The 24,248-nt window shown below is 38.9% G+C and overlaps 2 protein-coding genes across 4 annotated transcripts in view; both read left to right on the top strand.

Moving 5' to 3' along the window:
• LOC137273154 (ERC protein 2-like) overlaps positions 1-8,419 on the top strand; it is a 69,362-nt gene extending 60,943 nt beyond the window's left edge. The window contains exons 2-3 of one of the 2 annotated variants that reach the window (XR_010956125.1): positions 1,870-8,145; positions 8,220-8,419. Coding sequence is in view for 1 of the 2 variants with exons in the window: in XM_067805632.1 (XP_067661733.1) it covers positions 1,870-3,015 (1,146 nt within the window). In the remaining variant the exon portion in view is untranslated. Of the gene's footprint in view, positions 1-1,869 lie in introns of both variants that reach the window. The other variant, XM_067805632.1, reaches the window with a different exon arrangement.
• Positions 8,420-14,238: 5,819 nt separating this feature from the next.
• Positions 14,239-23,234, top strand: LOC137273153 (negative elongation factor B-like). 2 transcript variants are annotated; one of them, XM_067805629.1, is made up of 7 exons: positions 14,239-14,310; positions 15,348-16,248; positions 16,737-16,839; positions 17,069-17,164; positions 18,245-18,610; positions 19,015-19,134; positions 20,114-23,234. In XM_067805629.1, exons 2-7 carry the CDS (start codon positions 15,362-15,364, stop codon positions 20,258-20,260), a joined length of 1,719 nt encoding a protein of 572 aa, XP_067661730.1. In that variant the 5' UTR covers positions 14,239-14,310; positions 15,348-15,361; the 3' UTR covers positions 20,261-23,234. The 2 variants fall into 2 exon arrangements, with proteins under 2 accessions (XP_067661730.1, XP_067661731.1); XM_067805630.1 differs by having other exon boundaries at positions 14,281-14,334; positions 20,114-21,709.
• Positions 23,235-24,248: the final 1,014 nt, after the last annotated feature.

Here is a 24,248-nt window from a genome sequence, read left to right as displayed (position 1 = left end):
CAATGTGTGAAGCCCATTTCTGATGTTGCCTGCCTTGATATCGCTGGAAAATGGCTAAACAAACCAAAGTTCATTATAGGTTGTTAGTTGAGATTACAGAAGTAATTAAGTAATGGTTTCCAATGTGAACATATGATATACAGTAATCAGATTACAACTAATATCTTGATGTCACAGCCCTTGCAAACGTGTGTGATAACTGTTGACAGTCCCATAGAACTATACTGTGGGATAGGGAAAAAGGCATCTTAGTGTGCACATACACTGATACAAAAACAAAGCCCATTTTCATGTTGACAGTACCGTTCTTGATGAAGTGATTGGATGTCTATGAAGACAATCATATATTGATGTAGGACGTAAGGAAGGTTTGCTGAGCTGTTCGATTAAACAGACTGGGTATGTTGTCATCCCGTGGAAGATATGACTTTCTTTGTAGCTAAACTGATCAAATACACCTGTGCCAAGATGATGGAGATATCAATATCAATTTTCCTATTAAATATTGACTTTACTCGTTGACTCACAAATCTGTTTTAATGTGACAACACACAAGCTGTGAGGTGTTTATTTTCAGTGCATTCATGACAAAATAAACAAAAACATTCATACCAGTCTGCAGCAGTTTGGTGCAAATTGTTTTGCATTAAGAAGACTCATAAAACAGGTCAACAGAAAAGTTGAATGTAACGAGAGCCTTCTACCCCATTCGTGGTTGATATAAACACAGCCAGTCTGTAGTAAACAGTTGACTGAATGGAAGGTCCATTTTGACACTAAACTTGTTGAAACTTCTTTTTATTACCCCAGCTCAGACATGCCTGAAGGAATGAGTCAATATTTCCGCTGAGTTTCTCTATAGGACTGTATACATATATAACCTTACATAGGCCCTGAAGCCACTGACCGCAGCTCAGTTTGTCCACACTATGTACCCTAGTTTTACCACTATGCCAATCAGTCACTAGTGAATGACCATGTCAGATGTTGATCCATCCAGGGTTTCATGGCTTTTCAAGCATGAATTAGTCCATGACTGTCACTTATTTGGGCATAAAAACAGATTGTATTCAAGCATAAAGGTCAGAGACGATTTAGAGGGCCATTGTTGTCAGTCTTGTCATTGAGATGATCTGAGACCAGTAGGGTGATACGACCTATAATGCATAGTAGATTTCTGGCTTTGTATAAGTGTGAATTCTTGGGACTAATGGGAATGTAACTGCTTTGACATACAGCTGCTTTGTCAGCGTGTATATTTTTAGCAATGACCATGGGGTACACGGATAGTGTGATATGTAGAACCACATTTGTCCAGCAAAGGTTGCTTGGGCTGATTGTAACCTGGAAATCGCAACAGGGTGGATGAAGGACACTGCAGGACAGGCCTTGTATTTTAATTGTGGGATGGGACCATGAGAGCTGTATTCATACAGACTTAAGGAGTTGTTAGTCTTTAACACAGTCACTTGCTCAAAAGTCAGGGGTTTTCGGTGAGTTAGACTTAAAGTATCGGTCCAGCCGTGTTCCAGTAATATCTGTGTCCTAAAGTGGCTGGAGGGAAAACACTAAGTGAATCAGGTCTTTCGTCCAACACAAGCATTGTATAGGGCTAACATAACTCGATAAGAAAACCATGATTCAAATCCCAGAGCAGAAGTTTCTGGTGTACTCAAGCATTGCAACTCTCTGCAGCTGAAGAAACACAGAAGGAGACAAAACATCTCCAATCCATGTTACCTGAAGTTTTCTTGCTGACTGTTATTCTGCTGAAATGCTGTTAAAATCAAAAATAAATTGTGACACTTCATTACCATAGTGCATTTTATGACATGATTTTATATCTTATGATTGTTCTTGTCATTTCAGATGCAGCTTGAAATAGAAGCTCTGCAGAAAGAGGTTATGACAAGCCGTGACGCCATGCATCGGACTCAGGCCTGCTTTCATCAGCACCAAGCGAAAGCTAATTTTCTGACCACATCATTGCAGGCACAGCTTCGGCACAAGGACCAGGAACTTCGTCGACTAGCACTGAAACAGGAGCGCCAGGTGGAGAAGATTGTGTCTCATCTGTTGTTTCTTGAAGGACAGATCAGAAAAGATCAGAAAAATGTGGTAAATGTGTTGCTTGAGAAAGACAAAAAAATTAAATCTCAACAGGCAGAAATCAACGATTTAAAGGATAAAAATAACAAATTGGTTGCTGCCTTGAAAGAACTACACATGCCCCAAGGCACCAATGGCATCACCCCTGAAAAGCACTATGAAAAGTCTGATGGAGAGGGACAGAACATCAAAACACCTCGTGACAAGGACAAATTGCACAAGCTTCGATTCAGTGGAATGCGCGACAGACTGCGTCGACATCGTAGTAGTTTTGAGCTGCATCATCCTGAGCCACTGGAGACGCTTGAGGAGTCCACTGTCAGGTCTTGTAGCCAGGAGAACCTTGCTGACGAGGACAAGGACGCAAAGGTGGAGCGGAGGATGAATGTTCCAGGAAAAGAACGACCTCGCAGTATGATTGAAATGCCACGAAGAACCAATGAATATCCATTGTTGGAGTTAGAGTTTGACTTGACTCATGATTATGAGGATGAAGTTTATGATAAGATTGACGATGACGACATTTTTGCAAACGGCAGTGAGGAGCCTGCAGATATTCCCAAGTCATATTCGCTGCCTCAGGATCTATCCCGTATCGCCAACGGTAACCATTCGGAGGTGAAGGAAAGGCCACATTCCATGTCAAGTGTTGATACATATGCATTAGACAAAATGTCAAAATCCCCTGGTCACAAGCAGCAAAATCACAAACCACATCATCAGCAACATCAACAACATCACATGAACTCCCCAAATGAATCAAATCCATTCAAGAGCATAAAGACAATGTTAAAGAGGAAAGGGAGCAAACTTCGCAAGAAGCGTTCTGTCTCTCTCCCTCAGGGAACCAATCAGGAGTATGCTGAGGCCTTAAAGAAACACTTCGAGAAGTATGACCTGTCTTGATGAGGATGACACCTGTGATGGACACATTCTAGCATCCTCAGTGCTGAGCCATGCTTACAAACTGTTATTCAGAGCAAATGTGTTCCTTCAGATGATAGCCACTGATAGCTGTTGCATCTCCTTTCTGCCTAGCTAGTCAGTGCAGTAAGTGAAAAATGATTTTCCAATAAGAAATATTTTGGATTGGACACTGAATCCCTTGCACCTGGGCTTCAAATGTACCTGACCATGTGTCCAACCAGTGTCTGTGATAAACAAGAGTTCATTTCTTCATTTATTGGACCATAACCACAATGTTGTGTATATTGCCTTGAAATTCTTGAGTGTAGCCATTGTTGGCTCAATGTTGATGTGTACAGGAGTCAGTTGTGACAGTTCAACAGGTTTAGCTGATGGGATTCTTCTGACAATGTGAGAGGATGTGATGATATGAAATTGCAACCATTGCTGGTGAGATGTGTGAATATTACTGGGCAGAGGTACAGAAACTGTCATGAGAATGAATGTGTTTGTATATAATTCTGGCAGAGGATACTACCTGCACAAAGATACCTGGAGGCGTTACCACAAAAGACTTGTTCAATCCATGAGGATGCATAAAAAATATGTCAAATATTTCTTGGGCACTTTTTTTTTCAAAAGTGATGGGTGCGGTAGGAAATTTATTTTTACATTTTTGAATGAAAAAAGTGATGAGGGAGGAACACATTTGATTTTATTTTTCTCTCACGAATACAGCTAGGGAAGTTTTGCATGTGTTAATGAGTTGTAGATTCAGTCACACTCATTCTTACAGACACTCATTATTATAGTGGACAATTGGAGGATTGGGATGCGGCCAAGTCAAAGTTATTTTATTTAATGACAGTAAAAATTGCCCAAGAAACATTTCACTTGTTAATTTAGCCTTATTTATTCAACCACCAAGAGTTTTCAGTGCAATGTTGCAGTAAATCTGTCATTTGTTTTACAGATTATTGATATGGCATAGCTAAAGGGGATATATGATACTGCTGTGCTGTATATGTGATTATGTACAAATGTGTTGCTATTGATAATTCCGACATTTGTGTACCTCAAGAGCCAGGAATGGAATAGTCCATATTCCAGTCCCGCGAGCTCCCACAATTCTCAGTGTTACTGATACAGGACAATACAAAATGGCTGACATGGCGTAGCAGATGCAAGAAGATCTGGCCAGAGACACCACAGCTGATCTGAACACTACCTGACTCCATTACCTGTCCTGACTTCTATGTCTGTCCACAACCACCTGGTAACTAGAGAAGGTAGATTCGTATACATGTACTTAACTTGTCATACAAGGAAGAGTTTGACAGTATGGGTGAAATGGAGTACCATGGCTTTAGTAGAACTGCATTGTTTTGCCTTTGGTTTGGTATTACGTAATGCAATCCAAAATTTCAGTATTTTCGGTTTTTGTTCTGTCATTTCTATCCAGTCATAAAATGACAATTTTGTTCATTAAACAAAGAAAAATTATGGTTTTATTTTTCGATGTTATTATACATCAGTTTTATGGATTATAATCATATTTCATATACTGAACACAGACTGAACCAAAGGCTTTGTACATAACACATACCATGGGAAGAGCTTACCATTGCACCCCTATTCGATAGCACCCCTATGTAGCACCAGATACATCCTAGTGCAGAAATTGAATGGTCAGTTATTCCAGAAATGTAAGAGTTTCAGAGGAATATTTGAACAAGAACTTGTACACAAAGACAACAGTGATGCCAGAAACTTCCAGAGACTTCATTTTCTGTTGTGTTCATGTCCATGAATGTGTTCAGTGGCGCATGGGAGACAACTCCTGTGTGCTACAGAGTTCAGGTTGTTAAAGAATAACTGTCCTGCTCAAAACTACACTTTTGCATGACGATATGAATGTGATTATTTAAACAGAGTTCACATCACTAAGTATCAACAATGAACATGTGTATTTGTGTGAGTGTATGCACTGTCCATTAGGGAAGGGTTGTACTTCCACTTTGTTACCTAGACTCCCACTAACAGAGAATACAGCACCAGCTGCCTCTTAGTCATCAAATTACATTATGTAACCTCTACATGAAGCAACCATCAAAGATTCTTTAATTTCTCTCACTATATTTTAAACTTACAAAACAGAAGTATTATTACAATGGTTTGAAATATTAACAAATGTGTCAGTGTTTAGTCATTTCTTAAAATAACTGTGACTAATAAACGCTTTCATCAAAATATGATTCTTGACTCCAGTAGTAATTTAAGGTATTTAACAGATATAAGAACAATATGATTTAGATGGGATGATCAAGCCTCTGAGGAGTATTTGCTAGGTTGGTATTACTTGAAAGTCTATCAGCGGTTTTGGAGGGATTCCTGTTATGCTCAGTTCCATCATCTCAATAATATATATCATCTGTTCGTTTTTTTTATTTTTGTAAACCTACATAATAGTAAGTTTTAAATGTAAATGTTGATATTGACAAAATTGGTGGTAATTTGAGAAATATGTAACATTTTGGAGTAAGATCATATAGCTACCACAATACTACCAACCACTTGATTGAAAATTGTGTCTGTGTGTGAAAATTGTGTTAACAGGAATTGATATATAAGCTGGTGATAGAACAGTTTTTAAAAAGTCACAAATCAAAAACTCAGTGCATTAGTTTACACTGTACATCAAGTGATCAAGTTTGTACCTTTCGTACAATTTATTGTATTTACATATTTTTACGATAATAATACAATTTGTTTTGTTTTTTACATATTTTTTATGGAGATCTACATGTAGATAGCACAAATATATGAGGGATTATTATCATTTATTGGGAGTATCAGCACACTATAAATGACTGGATGATTTGTACTTTACCATAGTATATGTACACACCACTCAGTGCTTGCCAAGAACCACTTCCTTGACTAACATTAAGTACTTTGGACCTTAACAAATACTGAGTAGTATGTAGAGATGCCAACCACTCCGATTTTGGAGGAGTAACTCTGATTTTCAGTTACAAAATGCACACTCTGATGTGTCTATAAAAACACCGATTTTTTAGAACATAAATATGTTTATAAATTTAAAATTTTTGAAAGAACTTTATTCATTAGCCATTGAAATGTGTTTATTTGAATATTGTCTGGTTAAGTCATTCCAGAAATTGCATATTTCAGGCTAAATCTAATAATTTTCAAAATGGAGGCCTGCCCAGACCCCCACCGTCAAAAGGAGCTGAGCCCCTCTCGCACTCACCCCCAACTTGCACCTTCAGGGCTCAAGAATTGCTTTTGGCAAGGCATGACTTTGTTTTCTTTCAGTTCAGGGTTGGCATCCCTGAGCGTAGTAATTTGATTCATGAACTCGGAGAAAACCAACCACTTAAACTAAACTAGAATTACTCACTCAGGTGTGGCAATCATAGGTTTTTGAGAAATATTTTCCACATTATCGTAGCCAAAATTATGGAAATCACAAAAGCTCACCCCTTGACTCAGCCATTGTCAGACTGAACATGTCTTGTGTAATGCTGCGCTCCACAATATTCCAATTGTATGAACCTGGCATTTAAGTAATCAAGTGTGTAATCATGATGTGTCGTATGACTGTCAGAGGGTAGGCTACAACTAAATGTACAGTATCAAAAAGTGTGCATTATTAGAAAGGTCAATATCTCTTAGACAGGTAGCAATCTGGATGGACTACTGGTGCCTGTTTTTGTTCTAATGCTAGTTATAGAAGTGTGAGAGTAACATTCTGGAATGTTTTGATTATGTAGCATGGACACAAGTGCCAGATATCAGGTGACAACTGAATATTTATATAGAACCAGCTTCTCTGCTTGTGTCTAGTCCATAGAATTCTGTACATAAATTTGTCTTAATTTATTCTGAAGCTACATATCTCAGTGTTTGTATATACCCATTATTTTCATCTTGTTTACTCAGTGCATGCTTTATTTATGTTTGTTAATTAGCTGTGAATCTACAGAGGTGTTTGTTGACGTGGCAACACTATTTGCTTAATAGAGTTTTGTTTAGCACATTTCAATTTTGTTGGGCTTTTGTGTTTATTTGATGTCCATAGATCTACCAGCCCTATTTCTCAGAATCAGCACAAAATTAAAAGGTTAAGGATGCTGTCACTCTGCTTATTTTAAGGAGATCCTGCGAAAAATCTCGGTTTATCATTTGGTTTCATTTTCATTCAGAGGCCTTAATGTCTTGAAGATGCTTTTGTAAACAATTTAAAACGTATTCTCAAGAGCAGTTCTTCTTGCCTGTGTCATTGATTGGGATTGTAGGTAATTAATTTACAGCTGGTCACACGCTTACAACTAATTTTTCTAATTCAGTCAGAATCGTTTTGTGTTAATGCAGAACACTTCATGATAGCCATTTTGTAGGCTGACCAATTTAATTCTTTTTTACTTTTTTTTGTTTTAAATTGCACAAACCACATAAAAATGAAAGTTATTTGTAGAAAGTTTTTCAAATTACAAGTGAGAACATACATACAGGTTTTCGAGTATTTTTATGAATGTACTAGCCTACATCATGTTGAAATATTGCTTTGCTTTAAGACATTTATAAAAGGCCACATCAGGGAGACCGATTCTCCAACAATCATCAACCACTGAAGACACGTCTTGTTTAAAGGTGCACTCAGTTTTAGCGGTTACAATTATTTTTACGTTATTGGATACAGTTTTGTTTGTTGATTACTAGTATCTGCTGTTCTAGAGAAATTAGAACCAACCATTTTTTTCAAATTTAATGGATGAACAAGTCCTTACCTGATTTTGTAGTAGTGTATATCAGTATATTTGTTTATCTAAGTTATATAAGAGAATTCAAAGGTAAAAATTCCCTGAAAATATTTCTTTTTTACTTTTATTAGTCCCAGTTCCACTCAGCCATTGCAGGAAATTTGAGAAGATGAAGATTGCTTTACATCACCTTGCATTGTTTATTGTTTATGCAGAAGATATTTTGCCTAAAGTTTTGAACCAAGTTTATGTGGCTAGTAAAATCTGTTCAAATGATGGATCAGCTTTGTCATGCATTTTGTACTGCTATCTCTTTTGATACATGTTGTTTTGCAGTTTTAATGTATTGTTTCAGACCTTTGTTTAATGAGAACTAGTTGTTAGCTGGCAGGACATTACTTAATGTCAGGCAAACAGATGACAGGAAGCTATATTTTGTTCTTTACAAATAGCTGATGGAACAGTGGAAGTTGTGTTATAGATCTGAGATGTTCAAACTGTCCTGTTTGTAGAAAATACATTTGTATATTATGTACATGACAATATTACAATCTGTTTTGTGCTGGAACCACTTTAGACTTTAGAATATATACCAGAACATTAAAAGGTGAAACATCTTCTTGGGTTGTATTCATTGTAGAGTGAGTGCTTTACCACACAGTCAGCAATATTTCAGAGCTGTCACATAGACTGAGATTCTGGACAGCAATCTGTGGTTGAGATCAAGAGCAAAGCTTGTAACCGTCAGTCCATCCTCGATGTCTCCAGGGTCTACGTTCTGAAAAGTCTCCACTATACCCTGGACGCATCTACGGGTCGGCCTGATAATTTTATTACCTCCCTTTGCTGACTCCGCTTTCTCACAGTAGCCAATCAGAGTGGTCGCTGTCATAACCGAATTTGCCAGTGTCAACAAAGGTAGCAGTTGCAACTGCGAAGGTTTGCTCGCCATGCGACTCACAATTTGGGGAAATCATACATGCAACTTTATAGGTCCGAAACCTTTTTTAAAACATATGCAAGAAATCCATCTAATACTTTCAGAGAACCTACGCATGGTTTGTTTGCCAAGTTTATTGGGTTAGAGAATTTAAAAAGCGAAAGTGAGTTGTGATTGGTTCGCTCAAATTCCCAGCGTAGGCACCTGATTGGATAAAAAGCCAGCCAAGGGAGGTAATAAATTTATCGGGCTGAGCCGTAGATGCATCCAGGGTATAGTGGAGACTTTTCCGAACGTATACCCTGGAGATATCGAGGATGCCGTCAGTCTTGAAAGACCAAAAACAGTGTCACCAGACTGTTGGATATGTGGATCTATTTTACTTGGAAAAATTTTCTGTGTCTTCTTGGTTTGCATTTTGGAAAACTTATACAAGTTTGGTATGGGTGTAAGCGTTGGAGTTACAGATATTGCCTCCATGGTATGGGTGCGAGGATTGGAGTTACAGACATTGCCTCCATGGTATGGGTGTGAGGGTTGGAGTTACAGATATTGCCTCCATGGTATGGGTGTGAGGGTTGGAGTTACAGATATTGCCTCCATGGTGTGGGTGCGAGGGTTGGAGTTACAGATATTGCCTCCATGGTATGGGTGCAAGGGTTGGAGTTACAGATATTGCCTCCATGGTATGGGTGCAAGGGTTGGAGTTTCAGATATTGCCTCCATGGTATGGGTGTGAGGGTTGGAGTTAAGATATTGCCTCCATGGTGTAGTGGTGAGAGCTTTCAGAGAGATTAAGCTCGTGGGTTCGATCCCTGGCTGCATCATATGGAAAGACGTTAAAATATGATACTTGATGGTCTCACCTCACCTCACCTCACCTCACCTCACCTCACCTCACCTGGAGTTATAAAGGATACTGGAGTGACGTTTGTATCTTTCCGGAGGTACCCAGCGACATGAAGGACATATACTGAACAGCAAAAGGGGGTGTTGTTAAGCTTTTAGGACATGAACATGAGCACTTACTTTTGTGAGGTTTCATTTTTTCAAAATGTCTTTTGCTGTTCATTATACTAAACATGTACTGAGTTTCAGTGGCTTTCAATACAGGCCAGGAAGTTTCCTGTGAATCCTACTGCTCAGTCTTTGACTTGCAGAACTATTGGCTGGGTTGGAATGACAGGAATATTGCATAACTTGATGCACAGGGTCACTAACAGACATGCATTTCTGTAGGTCAGAACAGTGTTAATCTTTATACCCAGGGTGAGGCCCTGGTCAGAATAACACAATGGCCATGAACTTGAAAAACTGTTGACAGACTGGTGTGCTACCAAATGTTCTGAAACACAACCAAATGATCCCAAATAGCTGGTATGGGGGACAGGATGCTTTTCAAGCTCATAATACAGGGGTGGATACAGCTTCCAGAAAAATGGGGGGTGCACACTTCATTTTCACCTGACTTTCAATGGTCACATAAAATTTCTGGACAAAAAGAAGGTACAAACCCCTGCAAACACACACCCATCCACCCCTATCTCTCCTCCCACCCCTGGCCCCCACAGGGTTCTGCCTTGTTGTTTATCTCAAGTTGTTTTCATCAGGTACATGTGTGTGCGAAGCATGTACACTTCCATGGCATGACTTGCAGTGGACGTCTTCACTTTGTTTTGTAATGAAGGCGGCAAATTGAAGTGTTGCCAAAGTCATATATTATCAACATTTTACACCAGAGCAAGAGAAACCATGTCAGTTCTACCAGTAGGATAAATCACACGCAGACACACATTGGATCAGGAGATGAGTCAACAAGCATGGAAGCATCCACAGCACAAACAGGAGGAATGGTCAAAAGCTTCTTTGCCTACATAATTTCTATACTGGTGACACCAACTAAACTTAGGAGTGTTGTTGGAGAGTGTTCTTCATAAGCATTTCTAGTTATTTTACTGAAATAGATCAGCTGGTTCGAAAGCATCAGGTCATTGAAGCATATTGGGGTATACACACGAGCACAACGTGGCGGATGTTGAGGGCAGGAGTTCTGATTTTACATCACAATGCTTCGTCTCACGCCTCTCGATTGGCCAAGTCTGCAGTACATCAATGTGACTTCGAAGAACTTCCTCATCCTCCATATTCACCTGACCTGGCCCCAAGCGACTTTCACCTATTTCTAAAACTGAAGGAACATCTTCGTGGAAAATGCTGTGCCGGTAATGACGAGCTCAAATATCAGTACACGCTCTTCTGAGACAATTAAGGCATGGAATTAATACTCAGAGGAATTGGAAGCGGAGCAATTGCTCTACAGTGAAGACAATGAACCAGTTCACAAATCAGTCACTGGCTGCAGTTCACATGTTCGGTTTTGAACGTCTTCATTACCCATGATCACTTTCCGTATCAAAATGTCTCAAAACGTTTGTAAAATCGCAGTCAAAACGTCAAAAACGACCTCGGATTTCCGATTATTACGGAAACATTCGGCAGTTAATGAGCAGAGGCGGTGTCACGTGGCATGATGTCAAACGTGACTATAGCCGGTGGCATCCTCTTTGGTTGTAAACCAAATCCCATCTGATTTTACATCGTGCAGCAGAAACTTCCAGTGAAGATGAAGAGGAAGAATCCATTGAAACGGAGGCGCCAGTCTGATTCATTTCAATTCAGTTTATTAATTCGGTAGTTTGGCCATGTGACCCTAAGTACAATATTCATTGTGACGACATGACGCGTGACAGGAAGAACACATGTACATCTTCATGAAAAGGAAAACACATGTTTCATGATAATAGCGATAGAAGTTATGGTTTGGGTATTTTATGTATCGAGAAAAGACTTTTGAAATTTATACTATGCAATTATTTTGTTCCGAGATGCGCATACCTTTCACATACAAATGATTCATGGTACTCATCTTCGAGAACTCCTAGATTATCACAACATACATACATAGTGCATACAGGAATGCTTTCATTAGTACAATGTTCTCAATAAATTAACTTTAACCTACGGCAATGCAACACGTAACTTACAGAATGCACAAATCAAGGTGTTATCACTTAGTCCTCAAAGGTTTTATTTCAGGCTGTAATTCTAAAGTCGAGTAATTCCTTGAAAATGCGGATGTACAAAGAGAGTCATGCCAAATCTGGGAATATATATCACGGATTCTTCATGCAAAAGTGCTGTTACACATTTGTGTTTTTCCTGCATCTTCCTCTATCCAAACATATGAAACACCAGTTGTGAAATCTGTGGCCGATATCTGAAACCCGTGTAAACTTACCATTTTCACCAAGCTTTTATAAGAATAACACTGGCGAGGAAGTCGGTGTGATTCCATTCTTAATATTTCAAACCAAAACTTTATAAGACACCTTTGAGTAGAAACGTGCACGTATCTACCACACCAGCCCAACATGGCCTCATTCGACTGGTGTTACATTTATCTGTGAAGGAAATATGCGAAGTCCACTCGTGTCTTATGTCATAACTGCAACCAGGGAGCCTGTATAGAGAAAAATATGACGAGCTGATCTGATCCGCCATTGATGCTGGTGATGCTTGGGGGTTATGCTTCTGTAACGTCTTTCTTTCTTGTTGATCTTAATATTTTTGTTGTTGATCTTATTATTTGACAAAACTGGAAAGGTGTTTATAACGCTTTGTGATAATTTTAAACTTTCTGATTTTGAGTGGTGTGTGACAGCGTCAGTTAATTTTTCTCAATTTTGTCAATGTTCATTCCATTCCCCACACGCAGTAATATATCTGAATTAATTATTGATGTAAACAAAAATGTCTCAAAGTAGATTTTATAAAAAGGACAGCTGATGTTAACACATGTATTACTTTTTCGATACTTTCTTAAACATGTTTTGGGAGGGATGGCCGTGGCGTATCATTTATTCTTTCATTCATTCACAAATGTACTTTTTTTTCTTTGTTTCTTTCATTCATTCATTCGCTGATAATTCTTGCTCCTAAGTATTACTATAATTCATTTACTCATTGTAAAATTCCGACTGATACAATTAACTGGCTGAAGTTAAAAATGCGCTGGAAACGAGCCAAGTCACCGTGTGCGTTGGAGCAAGACGAGACACACGTCAATTAGTACAAATGGTGAAGAAAGCAAGGGAGTGACCCATCCCAATTGTAGATTATACTTGCTGCAACACTATTTTTCAGAAAACGTTATGACAGACATTGGCATACATACACTCGTTCCATACGATTACTCATTAAATACTCGTGTCTTTTTCTCATTCCCGCTCGAAACAGTTCCTTACATCATGATGTAAACTAATTTTCTGTTCCTTTCACAAAAGCGGGCACACACATATTGATTTAATTTTGTAGCAAGATGACATTAACTTTGCAACTTTCCACCTAATACGTGGTTTAAAACGTTTAGATACCTTCCAAGCATTCATTACGGTCCTTCCAATAATAGACTAACATAATATCTACGTTACCTTTAAACTCGAGGCAGTAGAAACACCTATATATAACCTGATCCTTCTACATTTTATCTCAGTGCGTATTTCTAGGGAGATATATATGTTGTAGTATATCCCTTATATTTCTTAACGCTGGAGAACAGCGCGATAAGAACTCGCCCATCCATACGGAATTGTTTAGTATAAATGTGCTATCACTATCTCGGCTTCTGTTTTTCTGCTGTTTAACAGGGGCTTACTTATAGGGGTGCATATTCTCTCTGATTGTATAAAAGCGGCGTGTAAAATATGGCTTCTGGGCCAGAAAATCCAATGATTGCTATAATCAGCAAACATTTACCGGGCACGGGTGACATACAGTCAGCCACGTAACCTGACACTTGGATGTCGCACCATCACGGGTTGTTTGGGAATACCAGTACCCGCTGGGACTTGATGATAACAAAGGTGATATTGATGCCCCCCTATACTTGGTTTCAGTCATTTCTTCCTGTTCATAAATTGTGAGTGTTTGCATTTGCATCACAGCGGCAGATATGTCATCGGGCTACGGCCAGAAAAACTTCCGTAATTTTAACGTGTAGGTTCTTATAAACACTGTGCAAATTACAATAAGGATCTTCAGTTATACGACTGTGTGGAGCTGCATTAAACTAGAACAAAATAACGAATACGGTGATATCGGGTCCATGTGATTTGTACTTAGAATGTACAAAATTTGTTTTGTCCCAAGTATTGAAGGGACAAATTATAAATTGTAAAGAGTGATAAATTATAAACGGTCCCTTAGTAAGTTTGATCTATTCTTTTCTAAATATCTTCGTTAGAATCCGCAGATTTTAAGTGCGCATATTTGTTCGGACCAACGTAGTGTAAAGGTTTCACAAATATATATAGGAATTCATGTACGGTTCTCTTCCTTATGATTACATACTATGTTGTCATTAACTTCTGCATTAGAACATCGTTAATACAACAATGAAAGTAACTATGTCAAAAGAAGTAATAGTTAACGACATAGAGTTACTTCCCTTTATTCCTCTTCAAAAGAAACAACAAGTTTAGGCCGACTTCCGGTTTGGAAAATTGCACGGTGCGTACCTGGATTTTACTTAATGTATGTGAAATTGTAATATTAAAAATATTCTTTTTGATAAATTGTATAGGATTGGTTTTTGGTAGAAAATCACTGTTCATTAATGAACGCGTGACTGACTTCTGTAATGCTTGAAACATATGAAGTCTGAATGAACAATTTTACTTTTTTCAAGTTTTGAGCTTTTGGGGCAAATTTAGAAATTGGGTCCGAAATTTGTTTTTCATGTGATGTTGTGGAGAGAAAGGGATACTTCATTGTGTGTTGGATCGATGATGTGGTCTGAAATTGTTAAGCGCTTTGCAAAACTGTTTTGTTTGATTAATCTATCGAAACTCCAAACCCTGAGTGACTAGTAAGCTGAATAAACCCCAAGAATGTAGGGAATAACTGTTCAGATTCAGCTGTTTGATTTGTATCTATTTGGTGGTAAGGTATCCTAGCCATACTAACAATTACACAACTATCTCTGAGGATATATGAAGGATGTGGGATCTGTAAAGTGAAAGCAACAAATGACAACCAGATCTAATTGTCGACATCATCTGTGTCATAAGTATTACTGCTGTAGACATAGTGGTACCAATTGTCCAGTAGTGTTATCGTGTTTATAGTGCCACTCTCATGGCATCTCTCAATGTATTATGACATAGGTAGAGTCTCTGAACTCTATGTTGTAGTGCAGGAATCACCAAAGGACTAGTATTTCGTTGATGTTTTCTGTTTGTAATATTTCTTTTTCATACTCTCAAGTACATTTAGCCATGAATGGCTGCAAAACTGCTGATAATGCATCTAGAAGGAACACTCGGTCACTTACTCAAAGATTTGATAAAATTTGTAATAAGAATAAAATCTATGTATATTGTATTAGGAAAAAGTCAACTTGCTTCCAACATTCCAAAGCTCAGGCATTCATATTTCTGTATAAAACTAGATACTATGATTAACTTGAACTGAGTGGTAGTCACAATTCTGATATGTTTAGTGAATATTATCCCGATATGCACAGTAAACTGTGATTGTATTTTCAGGTATACGTGTTAAGATGTCTGGGCTGGATGCTTTAGGTATCCCGGGGGGCGAGGCTCTGAGAGAGGCACTGACCAACTGTTCTGACCCTCTCGGAGCAATTGAAGAGTTTCAGAGTGAAAATGGAGTCCTTCTCCCATCACTAAGACCAGCTCTTCCATTCCTGGATCTTCATGGAGTGAGACGGCTGGAGTTTCATGAATCCATCTTGGAGGAGCTTCGAGAGAAACTTGTCAGTGGGATATCTGATTTAGCGAACAGTAACAGGGAGGACAAGATCAAGAAGCTAGAGGAGCTCTTGGTAAAGAGTTTTCCTGTCATCAAGGTGAAGACTGTCCGACCTGTTGTGATGAACATCCTTAAACACCTGCCTCAAATCAAAGAGGAGTACCTGACTCAGATCCTAGACGACAAGGAACTGTACACAGAGGCTGCTACAGAGGTCAAGCGACAGATATGGCAGGACAACCAGGCTCTGTTCGGAGATGAAGTCTCACCTCTGTTGCAGCAGTATATTGCTGAAAAAGAGAACTCTTTATTGAGTCATGAAAACAGTGCATTGTCATTCTTCCTACCTATGCCTAAAATCCGACGTCAGTCTGAGGTTGTTCAAAAACTAGTCCATATGATTGGTAAAAATGTGAAACTTTATGATATGGTGCTGCAATTTTTAAGGACCTTGTTTTTGAGGACACGAAATACACACTACTGCACATTACGGGCCGAGTTGTTGATGGCTATCCATGATCTGGAAGTGAATGAGATCTGTTCTGTGGATCCATGCCACAAGTTCACCTGGTGTGTGGATGCCTGTATTAGGGAGAGGATTGTTAACACAAACAGGTCCAGAGAGTTGCAGGGTTTCTTGGATGGGATAAAGAAGGGGCAAGAGTTTGTACTAGGGTAAGTCATTTCTGCATGGATAATTTAGGGTTTCTTCATGCATCTTCTCTTGCTTCCTGTTTTTGTGTAATGATGCTGCTACTTTCAATGTTAGTAATTTTAGGGGAGACGCATGCTTTTATGCCAGGTGAAATTGCAACATCAGGTTAAATAAAATATAATTAGTAAGTGGTGAAAGTCATAGTCCATTTGTGTTGGGTTTACAGATTGCATTAAGGGGAGATAATCATGTATTCGGAGTTATTCTACACTGCTCAATGACATTAATATGTGAGATGTGTGAAGAAGAATGTATGAAATGTGATCCTTACACCAGTACCTCTCTGAACAAAACTGTTGTAACATTGATTCAAGTGATTTGCATTACTTGGTTGTTGCTCAATTCTTATTCATGTACAAGAACTGAGAGTATTTTTCACCTCATACATGATGTGATGGGGTTAATCCTGTGATTTGATGTTTGCAGCTTTTGTTTTGTGATTGAACAGAGACCTGTCTATGATCTTATGTGATCCTTACGCCCTCAACACCATAGCTCAGTCAGCCATGAAGGTGCTTCTGTACTGTGTCAACACGGAAACACTGCCGCGGGTCAGTAGGAAGTTTATTGTTTTGTGATCAGCGAATAGACCTGGTCCAGGGCCCTTATTCTTGAAAAGTTTGTAGCCCTAAGGATTCTTAACTGATTGATCCTAGCCAGTGTCTTAAGAATGGGCTTAAGAAGTTCATAGGACTATGAACACATAGTGTAAACATTACAGATTTATGGATATATCAATATTGGGATGTATGAAAATAGTTTGATGTTCTGTGTTTCTAGGAGAACCACGACCTACAGCTGCTTGTACGAATGATCGCTCTCGGTCTGGGAGCTTGGAATATGATTGACAACCAGGTCTTCAGGGAACCGAAACAGGTGACAATAAAAACTATTATTATTATGAGCAGAATACCCAGTAAATATTCATTTACCCATGCCACTCATTAGAGTGAGTAACGAGGGTTACATGCCACACTGAGGAATATCTAAGCGCTATCACAGTTCGTTTCACCAAAATCTGTTACTAAGTATTTGTTGTCTTAGATGGCTACATGTGTGGTGATTTGGTTATTTTCGCATGTTGAATGTCATGTCAAGCTGCACTGGAAGTCCCTCATTATATTGACCACTACTTGGTCTGTTTCATACTTGATTTTTCTTGGTCAGAATCTGTAACCCATCTGATTGTGAGCTTGTTTCACACTTGATTATTAATTGTTCAGAATCTGTAATCTGTCTGATTGTGAGCCTGTTTCACACTTGATTATTAATTGGTCAGAATCTGTAATCTGTCTGATTGTGGGCCTGTTTCACACTTGATTATTAATTGGTCAGAATCTGTAACCTGTCTGATTGTGAGCCTGTTTCACACTTGATTATTAATTGTTCAGAATCTGTAATCTGTGATCTGTCTGATTGTGGACCTGTTTCACACTTGATTATTAATTGGTCAGAATCTGTAATCTGTCCGATTGTGAGCCTGTTTCACACTTGATCATTAATTGTTCAGAATCTGTAACCTGCCTGATTGTGAGCCTGTTTCACACTTGATTATTAATTGGTCAGAATCTGTAATCTGTCTGATTGTGAGCCTGTTTCACACTTGATTATTTAATTGGTCAGAATCTGTAACCTGTCTGATTGTGGGCCTGTTTACACTTGATTATTTAATTTATTCAGAATCTGTAACCTGTCTGATTGTGGGCCTGTTTCACACTTGAAATTGTTCAGAATCTGTAACCTGTCTGATTGTGAGCCTGTTTCACACTTGATTATTTAATTGGTCAGAATCTGTAACCTGTGTGATTGTGAGCCATTCTGCTCAAGAGGTGTTGATCAATGTTTTTTCTCTATTATTTTTAGGCTAATGCATACAACATCAATTTTTCAGAATGTGGTGTTAAACTACAAACAGGTTGAAGAAGTTAGTTACATGTTAATGTGTGTTTATTGCAGGAATCTCAGCTGTTCACCAAGTTCATCCCCTGCATTGTGGGAATGGTGGTAGATGATCAGATCCGGGCTGTCAGCACCAAACTGGAGGAGGGGGCGTGTGGGATACGGCCGCCGTCTGAGCTGTACTCCATCTGTATCAAGTTGAGCCCCATAGCCAGCCTGTTTGCCATGTACTACGCCCTCCATGTGGCCCGATACAAGGATCGGGTCGCTGTCACACAGATCCTTCCCACACTCATACACTGTGAGAATGACCGGGCGTACGATGACATATTCCTGCACTCACTAATTTCCCATCTTATACATATGGTTGACGACTTCGCAAGCGAGGAGTTCTGTTCAGCTGTGTTTGATGACTTCCTTCTGGTATGTAAATTATTTAACGTAAGCAGTATTGAAAATAAAAAACTTTTTATAAAATCTTATAGCTAAACTGGATGGTATTATCATGAATCCACCCTCCAGTTATCAGAAATGAGCAAGCCACTGCAAATGACAATGGTCCCCTGGTTTCTTAATGATGAGCCATTTTCAGCTCCATTGTCCAATGACGTCACAACAGTATTGTCTTGTTCTGTCAACCTGATGATGTCATGCTTCATAATGACATCATTAATCTTGCTCCAGGATTGAACAGTGCTGAGTCAATAGCCCTGTTACTTAACACTAACTAATATACATTTAAAAGTATGATCAAATAACGTATTATGATGTGCATTGTACTTGTATATCATGACATGTTCTAGTTTTGTGTGTTTTGATTTGTGCAGGTTGGTCTGTCAAAGGAGAATGTGCTCCGTCACATGCTTCGTCTGTTGTGGCATATACATCATCGACTACCGCAGGCCAGACTGGAGAACCTGATGGAGACAGTGCATCCCAACAATGAGGTAATGTTGAACACCTCAACAATGTGGTGGTGTTGTACACTCAACAATATACTCCCATAGAATTAGTGTTGGGAATCGGTTATAGTCATTGATTGGTTCATTACAACCAATCAGTTGTTGAAACAGTCTAAGTAAACTTATCCTCAGTACTTTTCGTTACACTCCACCACTGAGTCTAACAAAACCTTATGGGAGGTCGCGTCAGGCAACCTTTGAGACTGACCAATCAGAACACTGCTTACCAAATCGCGAAAGTGCACATTGGTACATCCCTTATGAACTTTTTATCTCGAAAAGGTTCGTACCCAAACGATTCCGAATGCTATTTAGTGTACGATCGCTTCCGGGTGATGCACACGGCATACGTACTGCCATGACAACGGTGAGTAAACAGTCGCTGAAAATAGTGTTTTTGACACTATTCAAGGATGTTATCTTGCAGAAATATTAGCTAATGGTAACCATGTCAACAGAAACCCCCAAAGCGTATATACTGCAGGTCAAATAACTGTGTTATATGCTGATTTTTGTTTGTGGAGAGATCTGTGTTGATGACCTGAATATTTTGAAAGTCCCTAAATAGTAGCCGTTGTCTGATTGGTTAAATCTATTTAACCGTCTCGCATTTGATTGGACTGTCATTGGTTGCTCAAAGGTTACCTGACGCGACCTTCTACTAGGTTTTGTTAGACTCAGTGGTGGAGTGTAATACACTGAGACGAAGTTTACTTAGACTGTCGTTGAAAGTAATTGGTTAGTGACATTTCCCAGTCATGGTTATTAATGCACAAAAAAATTTTTAAAAAATAAGCCATGTAATTTTTTCATGTTTTTTTGTTTTGTTTTTCAAATTGCACCAAATGAGGTGATGTTGTACAACCAGATGATGGCACAAGGGTAGATATCTTATGCAAGTACCTGTTGAACTTTGTAGTCTGGTTTTGTTGTCATGGTTTTGAACTATTTGACATTTTCCCAGCTGAGTGAAGCTGTGAGGACAACGTATCAGCAGTTGAGTGAGAAGATCAACACATACAGCCCAAGTCCAGTAGCCCAGCCTGAGAAGTTGGACTCGCCTCTCATGAGTGTACCTGCACCTACACCTGCAGCAGCAGATAGGATGTGAGATGCCTTCCAACTGTGCGACTTCAAAATTCAAGCTAGTCTGCTAGCACAGGACACTAAGTATGTAGTGGACAAGTGAAACTCAAATGATGGATAGATTTTGACAGCCATGTTCCTGAATCAGTTCCGAATGCTGCTGTTTTGCTGCAACCTGGAACTGAAGAAAACTGAAGAGAGGACTGAAATCAAATTAAATCTTTGAAGGGAATTTAGAAGTGGAAAGAGATTTAAGGGAATTTAGGAGTGGAAAGCATAAGAAAAGCCAGATTTATGGATGCCAACTTCTTTATTGTGAATAACACAGCGTTTTGGAACGTATGCTTGTCCCTTTATCAGGTGAATAAGACGTTTTGGGGCGTATGCTTGTCCCTTTATCAGGTGAATAAGATGTTTTGGGGCGTATGCTTGTCCCTTTATCAGGTGAATAAGACGTTTTGGAACGTATGCTTGTCCCTTTATCAGGTGAATAAGATGTTTTGGGGCGTATGCTTGTCCCTTTATCAGGTGAATAAGACGTTTTGGGGCGTATGCTTGTCCCTTTATCAGGTGAATAAGATGTTTTGGGGCGTATGCTTGTCCCTTTATCAGGTGAATAAGACATTTTGGAACGTATGCTTGTCCCTTTATCAGGTGAATAAGACGTTTTGGGGCGTATGCTTGTCCCTTTATCAGGTGAATAAGATGTTTTGGGGCGTATGCTTGTCCCTTTATCAGGTGAATAAGACGTTTTGGAACGTATGCTTGTCCCTTTATCAGGTGAATAAGATGTTTTGGGGCGTATGCTTGTCCCTTTATCAGGTGAATAAGATGTTTTGGGGCGTATGCTTGTCCCTTTATCAGGTGAATAAGATGTTTTGGAACGTATGCTTGTCCCTTTATCAGGTGAATAAGACATTTTGGAACGTATGCTTGTCCCTTTATCAGGTGAATAAGACGTTTTGGGGCGTATGCTTGCTTCTTCATCAGGTGAAGAGCAGGCGGTATGAAGGGGTCGTATATATACATACAAGAGGCACTACGAAGAAAATGTGTTTAACACCATTGAAGACTGAAGATATAATACTAATAAGAGGCCAGTAATGTGCTTAAACAACAGGCAATGGACTTGATGGAATACAACACAAACAAGAAGAGGCCGGAAGAAGTTTAGATCCAAAAATCTGGCTTTTCTTAACTGAAATCAGGTGAACACATCTCGCCTATGACTCGTGACAAGGTCGGAAAGGATTAGGCTTTAAAACATCTAAAATGTATAAGGTTGACTGGTTGTGTCATCTACATAATCAGGTTTCTTCCTGACTGGTGGATGTTGGGACATTGTACTCTGTGTGGTGATACACAGACATCAGATCAAACCACTGACTGCAGACCGATTCAGATGTCCAAACATCATATCTGGAGAAATGTTTGTTGGTGTCAAATATGAGAATAACAATGAACATGAACCAATCTTCTAGTTCTTTTTCATGCATTACATAATATCGGTATCTGCGTAAGGAGTGATAAATGTCATGTACAGTTATTTTATGTTACCATGGTTACTGGTAGTGCCTGCTGTCAGAGGTAGAGACCTGGTTCTTGGTACTCACACGTGTTTAGTTGTGGCAGTGACACACAGACATTTCCTTGTTGTTGAAACAGCTGGTTCTGGGACAGTGTACCAGGTCATAACACCATGATGGTACATACCATTGTGATGAATTGCACTGAATGCCCATAGGTATGTACCACCTCAGTCTGATATATCCAGGGACACAGATTAGCATGGGTACAAGCCACCCTGTGAAGGTATTGGCTAAATGGATTGCCTGAATCGACTCGGGAGACTTTAATTATCGCGTGTGATATTGATCACTAGATTATCTGGTCCAGACTAAATTATTTACATGCCACTGTCGTGTAGTAGAATAGTGCTGAGTCAGATGTTAAACAAGAAGCAAAGGGTTTGTGTTGCATAAAAGTCTCATCTGTTACCTGAAGCACACATAAAATGGCAGTTGTTCCCGTTATCAGTTGTCAGGAAACGCATGTAAAGTGAAGCCTAGTAGTGTTATGTGTAAACTAATCCTTGGTCACTGAATATATATAATTGTGATAGTAACAAACAAACCCATTTAAATTGAAGAGAAGCCCCATGGAGACCAGAGAGGCTGAGGAAGGTTCATTCGCAGGAATGCGACTTTTTACTTACAGTTCTTCACACGAAGATGAAACACGGTGCTCTTTCATGTTTCATGTTGTTATAGTAATGTTTATGTAAGGGCTTACTGGGGTATTAGCGTAGGTATGGCGACTAAATTTGTACTAATTTCTACATGAACACTGTGCATGGGTCGTTCATGCTGACACCAGTTTTTTTTAACAGTTTTTGCCGAACTGTTATTTGCAGTATTAATCGTTTTCATGAGAAGTGTGCATTCATATCAGTAACAACAACAACAGCCTGAACAGTTTGATATAAATATGCTGATAGAACAGTCATCATTGCTTTATCTCTGAGACATGGCGAACACACACTTACAGTACAAGTACCTGCCTACAGCTCAAGGTGGGAGGTGTTAGGTAGTTGGAAGTTGTATGTACAGAATCAGTAAGAGAAAATCAAATGAGGTAGGTCTTTGGAGATCCACAACGAAAGACTGCAGTGCCTCACTGACAACCAAAAATGACATTCCACTGAGGTGATGCAGTTCACAACCACCACAACACCCCCACCTCCACCCCTAACTTTTTCAGCGCCTCCCACCAAAGAAAAAGAAGGTACAGAGATCTGCAAAGGAAGCGTGAGGAAGTCAAGTGGAAGTTGTATGAGTACACAGATGGTGCATGTATGATATTAAATTAGCGTGTTAGATGATACTTTGGACATATTTTAATGATTAAGAAGGACAGTTGAAGTGAAACATTTTACAAAATGATACGATGATTAGCATGCAAGATGATACCTTGTACATCTTTCAATAAAAATGATACGAGGATTAGCATGTTAAATGGTACTTTGTGCATGTTGTAATGATTAAGGAGGACCATGGAGGTGAAGTATATTATAAGATGATACAGTGTTAGATGATAACATGTTTGATGATACTTTGTACATCTGCTATGTGAAATATATTATAAAATGGTAAGTGGAAGTGAAATATTTTATAAATACATATGTATGAATGAAATGAATATGAATATCTTGGGGCTGTCGCCTTCCTCTGGGATTACGATTCTCGTATAAACACCTGAATCCATTATTGCAAATGTCCACCCTTTTCACACAAGGCAAAAATGAAAAATGGCCCAAGTTTATACAGGCCCCCAAATGTCGCCTTCCTGCTGCGAAGACACCCAGAGGCAGTATGGACTTGTTTCATTTGGGGATTTAGCATTGCAGAAAGGGCAAGGCAGTAGGGAAACTAACGTGAGACAGACTATAGTACTGTAGGAAAATGATTTTTCACGTTTATCTCCATAATTTATGTACTTGATATGCAAAAATGTGAAATATCTGTTAAAAATATGTTCAGTCTTACAACAGTTCCAGTGGTAGGGAGATGGGAAACATGAAAAAGGACGTTACAGAGGAGAGATTAGTGCCAATATGAACAATGCAGATTTCCAAAGCAACTTATCTGGAACAGACCATGGCTTTATGCAAATGAGTGTGAGATGATATTGTATTACTAAGGACACTTTTTAAATGCCCATTTTGAAATTAGACTTAGCTTCATTATTAACAACAGCTTTCGTTGAAAATAATAATATTCCTGTTGAAACTATTAAGGAGGCAGTTACCATGGATTCTCACTATCACTATAACAAGAAACAGGTAGGATGGGTCATCTCAAAAGCAAAACATGGTCGTGCCACCTATATATTCTGAGACATTTAATACGAGTATCTATGGGTATCAGGTATCATACTCTTTTACATATCTTAAGATAAACTTCATGAAAGGAAGATGGTTGAAATGTTAATAGATGAGACATATTCAACACGCA

Source organism: Haliotis asinina, chromosome 2 (genome assembly GCF_037392515.1).
Source record: "Haliotis asinina isolate JCU_RB_2024 chromosome 2, JCU_Hal_asi_v2, whole genome shotgun sequence".
Classification (NCBI taxonomy): Eukaryota; Metazoa; Mollusca; class Gastropoda; order Lepetellida; family Haliotidae; genus Haliotis; species Haliotis asinina.
This window is presented reverse-complemented; position numbering and strand designations above follow the sequence as displayed.